The 7721-nt window shown below is 46.3% G+C and overlaps 1 protein-coding gene across 3 annotated transcripts in view; it reads left to right on the top strand.

The window, feature by feature from the left end:
* The window catches only part of brd3b (bromodomain containing 3b), a 28743-nt gene continuing 21022 nt past the window's right edge, over positions 1–7721 (top strand). For 2 of the 3 annotated variants that reach the window (XM_076270147.1, XM_076270146.1), the window contains exons 1-5: positions 2–122; positions 1292–1633; positions 2641–2778; positions 4983–5127; positions 6662–6885. In XM_076270147.1, the coding sequence (XP_076126262.1) occupies positions 1433–1633; positions 2641–2778; positions 4983–5127; positions 6662–6885 (708 nt within the window). In that variant the 5' untranslated portion in view covers positions 2–122; positions 1292–1432. Of the gene's footprint in view, positions 138–1291; positions 1634–2640; positions 2779–4982; positions 5128–6661; positions 6886–7721 lie in introns of all 3 variants that reach the window. The other variant, XM_076270145.1, reaches the window with a different exon arrangement.

Below are 7721 nucleotides of genomic sequence, written 5' to 3'. Positions count from 1 at the left end.
TGCGCATGGGCACGGGACTATTCAACTACAGTCGACCCAACCATCTATTATGCTTCTTCGCTGCAATAAAAGCTACCTGAAAGACTGCAAGCAAAACGCTACCGGAACCACTTCGGGGGAAAGTAATAAAGTAAAACGTATATATTTATGATTCGTGCTTTTGGTTTCAATTTTAACTGTTCCATCTTTGAGTGGTTAAACGTACACTTAGCTAACACAGCAACCTGCTCTAAGAAGATAGCCGCTCAGAGTCGCTCTGATGCTCGGTGCTTTGCAACAATGTAACAAAGCGTACTTTCATCCCCTAGCTGCAAATGTGCTAAGTTTAAAGGAAGCCGAAATGTTCACCTAGACATTGTAACGCTTAATTGTGGACGCAGATGTATTTCTACCACCATGGATTTCAAATTAGCCCGCTAAGTAGCTAGCTGGTCGGCATGCACACAATGGCTCTCGTTAGAGAGCGAGCGATATGGAATGGTTTGCTGGCTCGAAGACAGCGTTATCTAGTTAGCTAGCTAACAGTAGCGACTATTGCTAGCTGGCTAACTAGCTTATGAGATCGTCTGCATTCCAGACTGGAGGTCCTATCTGTTCACTGCCCGCCATCTTTTAAAGAAGTAAATGCCGAATGAAGTAGCCGTGGGGCTGTCTGTTGCATTCATTTAATCGTAATGTTTTACGTGGTATCTTCTCTGGGAATACATAGCTAATCGTGTTGGTAGCTAGTTGGCTAGCGTTACATCCAAGCGAGTTGGTGTAACTCTGAACAAGTAGCTAACGACGTTTTACGTTCACGTGGCTAGACGTAGCGTAAAACTTGAGTTGTGTTAAACAGTCAGTTTCTCCAAAAACATGGCCGTATTATTAACATCTAAAACGTCTAACTTCACCGGGGTAATCAGAAGCTTCTGTAAAGTTATGTTCTGCACGCTGTTGCATGTGTGCACCCTGTGATGACTAGAAACCAATTTGTCCCAGACACAGGAAGGAGAGTGCCGGAGACAATGTGTTAATTTGTTAATTATCAAAACTTCCCGAAGTCCATGTCTAACTCTCGAGCATGTACACATTGGTTGCAGTGGGATGTCTATAATAGCACTTTAATTAAGCACACAGGTTGAAATTAATTATGCAAATGGTCACTTCGCTGGCATGCAATCATGTATGGCGTATACAGTACATTAGCCAGGTGTAAAACTGTTTTGTCTTTGAAATGAACACAGAGGTGTGCTATGTTGTCCCATAACTGAACTGAGTTGTGTGTGTGTGTGTGTGTGTGTGTGTTTAGTAGAGATGGGATGTGTGGATGCAGGGGGCCTTAAGGAGCAGACTCCACCGCGACACTGCGCCCACTGATCACTAACCCGGACCCTCCAGACGCCGCAGAGCCCCCTCAGGACAGTCGCGCTCGTCCTGTTCCCCGGACAACATGTCGGGCGAGGCCCCCGCCGCCCAGACGCCTCCCCCGATAACCAACCCCCCGCCTCCCGAGGTGACCAACCCCACCAAGCCCGGACGCAAGACCAACCAGTTGCAGTACATGCAGAATGTGGTAGTGAAGACTCTGTGGAGGCATCAGTTCGCCTGGCCCTTCTACACGCCTGTAGACGCCATCAAACTGAACCTGCCTGTGAGTAGGATATGGAACTCTGCTGCATGCGCCCCTGGGGATTATGGGTACTTTGTGTTGAACGCATGCTGGCCATACTGTGTATTTGCAGAACACAAACCCTGAGTCTAAAAACATGGACATCCGTAAACCCTGAGAGTTGTGTTAAACAGCCAGCCAGTCTGAAAACATGGACATTCGTAAGCCCTGAGAGTTGTGTTAAACAGCCAGCCAGTCTGAAAATATGGACATATTCCTTTATTGGGAATGCAGCCGGGTTGGTATGCACTAACCTGAAAGTCGAGGGTTCCATTCACTGTTGTACCCTCGAGGAAGGTCCAGTCGCTAGCAGCCCCTTGACTCTGTTGAGACTGGCTGGGTTTGACTCCTAAGCAGCAGTGCTGTAGTGTCTGTTGTGCCCTTGAGGAAGGCACTTTAACCCGGAGTTGCTCTAGTGACACTGGCTCTGCATTTTATTAATATCTTTAAGTCATTTGGGATAAAAGCGTCAGCCAAATAAGTGAAGACTAAAGATAATCCACCAGAGTGAACTGCTAAACTAAAGATAATCCTAGCAGACTAGCTTCATCAGGGTAAACTAAAGATAATCCTAGCAGACTAGCTTCACCAGGGTAAACTAAAGATAATTCTAGCAGACTAGCTTCACCAGGGTGAACTAAAGATAATCCTAGCAGACTAACTTCCTAGCAGACTAGCTTCACAAGGGTAAACTGCTCTACAGTTCGGTTCTGCAAACTGTTGCGTATGTGCTCCATGGAATTTCTACAAACCAGCTTGACCCTTGACCCTCTGCTGCATGTTACCCTGGGGATTCTGGGTACTGTGTTGAAAGCATGCAGGCTGCATGTTACCCTGGGGATTCTGGGTACAGTGTTGAAAGCATGCAGGCTGCATGTTACCCTGGGGATTCTGGGTACTGCGATGAAAGCACGCAGACTGAATGTTGTGGATTTACAGAACACAAACCTCTTCTCTTTTTTTTTTTGTATTTTTACCCTTCAATGTAGGATTACCACAAAGTGATCAGGAACCCGATGGACATGGGGACGATTAAGAAACGACTAGAGAGCAATTACTACTGGACTGCGGGGGAGTGCATGCAGGACTTCAACACTATGTTTACCAACTGTTACATTTATAATAAGGTAACACTTCAACACTATGTTTACCAACTGTTACATTTATAATAAGTCAAGTCAAGTCAAGTCAGTTTTATTTGTATAGCGCATTTAACATGCACAGAGTGCAACCCAAAGCGCTCCACATATAAGACATTGTCATTGACACATAGACTAACAAAGACAATGGATGCCGGATGGAGCGGCGTAGTCCCCAGCGTACCCGTGACACCAAGACATAGCTGCTACATTTAAGAAATAACAAACACAAAAGATGCCGGACGGAGCGGTGTAGTCGCCAGCTTACCCGTGACACCGAGACATACAAGACAGACAACAAACAAATTAATAAATAAAATAAATAAAAATTAAAAATAAAATTAGTCCAATTTCCAACCGGCTGAAAATGTCCAAGGGCAATGATGACTCGCGTGAAACTGCGCACAGCTGTGTCTCCACAACCGATGCAACGCCAACAAAGTTCTTTACAACTGACCAACCCCGTGAACTCACTGGCAGTCTGGAGATAACGTTAACGTTAGGCCTTGTTAGTCTGGAGATCACTGGAAGCATAACAGTCCAAAGTCGTGGGCGATATTGTAGATCAGCAACTCGGTGGACTTTTAACAGCGACAGTTTGTTGGTCCGTGATGCAGAGTTCTTCAACGTTAACGTTAGTCTGCTCAATCCAGACTCCAGGCAGTTGGCATGGCAGCGCACAGGTCAGAAACAGCTCGGCGGCCTCGGCAGATCTTTTGCAGAGTAGCTCCAGCTGCTGTACCGAGAAATCCCCTCGACCAGACAGTGAAGTGCAGCACCGGCTCACAGATGGATGGGAAGGATGTAAGAGGCCCAGGGCAAAAGCTAGCCATAGCAAGCTCCCAATGGACAAACGTTAACAACATCAGCCGACTTGGAAGCAGTAAAAAGGACTAAGAGAATAACATGAAAACTATCAAAAATAACGTAAATAAAGAGAGAAAACATTTAACTAGACAAATCAATACAAAAAATAAACATGACATTACATAAAATTACGAACATTACATAAAAACAAACAAAAACATGATGCCAGACGGAACGGCGTGTCTCGCCAGCGTCCCCATAACCTAGCAATAAGGTACTGTAACATTTCAACACTATGTTTACCAACTGTTTCATTTATAATGATTATGGTATTTAGCTTCTGTCCAAAGCGATATACAAATAACAACAATACAAAGTTAAATTTAACGATAAACTATTTAAAAAGTTGGTAAGACTCCATTAAGGAAAAAGCTGAGAGCTTTTGCACACCTCCTTGGGACGGGTGCGTTGGAGAAGGACCACAGGGTCACCAATATCAAAGGTGCGTCGGAGAAGGACCACAGGGTCACCACAGGGTAACCAATATCAAAGGTGCGTCGGAGAAGGACCACAGGGTGACCAACATTAAAGGTGCGTCGGAGAAGGACCACAGGGTCACCAATATCAAAGGTGCGTCGGAGAAGGACCACAGGGTCACCACAGGGTCATCAATATCAAAGGTGCGTCGGAGAAGGACCACAGGGTCACCAATATCAAAGGAAGTAGAAAGCTCCCACACACTGTCTTCAGTTGCAATTGTAGCTTCAGTCAGATGACCCATCAGGCAATTTTTTAAAAAAATTGAAAAATTGCCTGATGATGGCAATTCTTTTTTGCGGGTTCTGCTGTGGGCCAAATTAAACCTTGTTTGCGCTCCAGCATCGGAATCAGGGTAAGCAACGGGGTGATGAGTGTCAGAAGGCATAGGTATCCTCTATCCCTCAGTAAGCTACCCGTCAAGTTCTCCTGTAATTGCACATATTGCACAAGTTAGAGCCTACACATTAATTAGCCTGTAGTGGATCTGATAATATTCTAATAAGGTATAGGCCTAATGCACCCTGTTCAAATGTGTTGCTCAAGTTAGATTCCTGGTACATCCTGGCATCGTGTACTGTTAAATGTAAAAGTTGGTATTGTTTTCGAAGTTGTTGTCCTTAAGTAAGTTGTTGCCATTGTTATGTAAGTTGTTGCCATTATTATGATTTGACATTTAGTTGATTTTACTATAAACTGTTGCTTTTAATGCTACTGTGATGTTGATTGTCATGCTGTGTTGTAAGTTGCTTCAGATAAAAGTGTCTGCAGAAACGCAGTAGCCATGAAACGTGCAGCGGCCCCTGTCACCTGACCCCTGTCCCCTGACCCCTGTCCTGTGTTTGCAGCCCACGGACGACATAGTGCTGATGGCGCAGGCTCTGGAGAAGATCTTCCTGCAGAAGGTGGCGTCCATGCCCCAGGAGGAGGTGGAGCTGCTGCCCCCGCCGCCCAAAGGCAAGAGCCGCAAGCCGGGCGCTCCGCCCAGCGCAGGTGAGCGCACGGCCGCCAGGTGTGCCGAGTCTCTCAGCCAGGTGTGCCGAATCTCTCAGCCAGGTGTGCCGAATCCCTCTCAGCCAGGTGTGCCGAATCTCTCTCAGCCAGGTGTGCCGAATCTCTCTCAGCCAGGTGTGCCGAATCTCTCTCAGCCAGGTGTGCCGAATCTCTCAGCCAGGTGTGCCGAGTCTCTCTCAGCCAGGTGTGCCGAATCTCTCTCAGGGACTGAGGCGTGAGATGGGCTCTGCCACTGCCACAGCATGGCTCATATAAAGTCATTCACAGGGAGGTGCTTTTAATCTTTCAGAAGTCTCTTTGTATTATTTATTATATATTTATCTGAACGTAGAGACTGCTTATGAATCTTTGTACCTACAGTTCATGGAGATAAGCTGTGTGTTGTTGAATGTCTAGCTATGTAGGTTTGGGTTTGTAGCTACAGTTCATGGAGATAAGCTGTGTGTTGTTGAATGTCTAGCTGTGTAGGTTTGGGTTTGTAGCTACAGTTCATGGAGATAAGCTATGTGCTGTTGAATGTCTAGCTGTGTAGGTTTGGGTTTGTAGCTACAGTTCATGGAGATAAGCTGTGTGTTGTTGAATGTCTAGCTATGTAGGTTTGGGTTTGTAGCTACAGTTCATGGAGATAAGCTGTGTGTTGTTGAATGTCTAGCTGTGTAGGTTTGGGTTTGTAGCTACAGTTCATGGAGATAAGCTGTGTGTTGTTGAATGTCTAGCTGTGTAGGTTTGGGTTTGTAGCTACAGTTCATGGAGATAAGCTGTGTGTTGTTGAATGTCTAGCTGTGTAGGTTTGGGTTTGTAGCTACAGTTCATGGAGATAAGCTGTGTGTTGTTGAATGTCTAGCTGTGTAGGTTTGGGTTTGTAGCTACAGTTCATGGAGATAAGCTGTGTGTTGTTGAATGTCTAGCTGTGTAGGTTTGGGTTTGTAGCTACAGTTCATGGAGATAAGCTGTGTGTTGTTGAATGTCTAGCTGTGTAGGTTTGGGTTTGTAGCTACAGTTCATGGAGATAAGCTGTGTGTTGTTGAATGTCTAGCTGTGTAGGTTTGGGTTGCTGCATGTGCACCCTTGTGCAAAGGTGACGGGAGTCCATTTCTCCAAAAGGAAAGAAATTATGATCTAATGAAATTCTGATAAAGAGAAATCTCCCTCTGTTTATTAAAGATACACTATGCAGGTTTAGGTGTTAAAGGTACACTATGCAGGTTAAGGTGTTAAAGGTACACTATGCAGGTTTAGGTATTTTTGGCGACTGTAGAGTTCCCTCTAGAGTCGCTGTGTATTTATATGTTACTCTGCTGTTGTAAATTGTAAATGCTATTGTAAACTTCTCGCAACTAATCCCCCCTCTACACAATGCAAATGCTTTTGTTGTGGAGGTGAAGGATTAACAACAGGCAGAAAAGATCTCCAAAGAGCTATATCTATTGATGAAGATGTGTTTGGTTGTTCCTGCAGAGACCTCGGCTTGTTTAATTGTGTGTGATGAAGATGTGTTTGGTTGTTCCTGCAGAGACCCCGGCTACGGTTGCTACGGGCGTGTCCTCCGGGTCGCCCTCCTCGTCCTCATCGCCCACTCAGACGTCCCAGACGCCGGTCATCGCCGCCACGCCCGTCGCCGCCACGCCCGTCGCCGCCACGCCCGTAGCCGTAGCAACCATCACCTCCAACATCCAGGCCACGCCCCCAGCGGCCGCCGTGATGCCTGTCGTCCCCTCAGCGCAGCCCGTCGTCAAGGTGAGTCCGAGAGACTGGGCCAATCAGAGAGGGAGGAGGGAGGGAAGAAGCAGTTAAAGCACCTAGTGAGGGCATATCTGACCACAGACGGGTGAAGCATGGTGCACCTAGTGAGGGCATATCTGACCACAGACGGGTGAAGCATGGTGCACCTAGTGAGGGCATATCTGACCACAGACGGGTGAAGCATGGTGCACCTAGTGAGGGCATATCTGACCACAGACGGGTGAAGCATGGTGCACCTAGTGAGGGCATGTCTGACCACAGACGGGTGAAGCATGGTGCACCTAGTGAGGGCATATCTGACCACAGACAGGTGAAGCATGGTGCACCTAGTGAGGGCATATCTGACCACAGACGGGTGAAGCATGCTGCACCTAGTGAGGGCATATCTGAACTCAGCAGTTAAAGCATGGTGCACCTAGTGAGGGGATATCTGAACTCAGCAGTTAAAGCACCTAGTGAGGGCATATCTGACCACAGACGGATAAAGCACCTAGTGAGGGCATATCTGACTACAGACGGGTAAAGCACCTAGTGAGGGCATATCTGACTACAGACGGGTAAAGCATGGGTAGACTCACCTAGTCAGGGGATGTGGTGAGGTGTCCCTTGGCTTAACTGTACCCAATATAAGTGTATGACTTATTCATTATCAATTTCATCCATTAATTCTTGTTCATGATGGACTATAGATATTTATCCATAAGGAAATGAAGGTGTCCAATAGCTTATACATATCATACATACACATAGGCACACAGACATATGACATCCTCGCACACATACATACTACAAAAAAACAAAGGAAGATATTAGTAGTGTGCCCTTACAGT

This window comes from Alosa pseudoharengus, unplaced genomic scaffold (assembly GCF_046254945.1).
Source record: "Alosa pseudoharengus isolate Yale_2024_CS ecotype anadromous, Long Island Sound unplaced genomic scaffold, YU_APseudo_1.1 YU_APseudo_1.1_scf_6, whole genome shotgun sequence".
Classification (NCBI taxonomy): domain Eukaryota; kingdom Metazoa; phylum Chordata; class Actinopteri; order Clupeiformes; family Clupeidae; genus Alosa; species Alosa pseudoharengus.
Note: the sequence above shows the minus strand (reverse complement) of the source record. Positions and strands in the feature narration are given on the sequence as shown.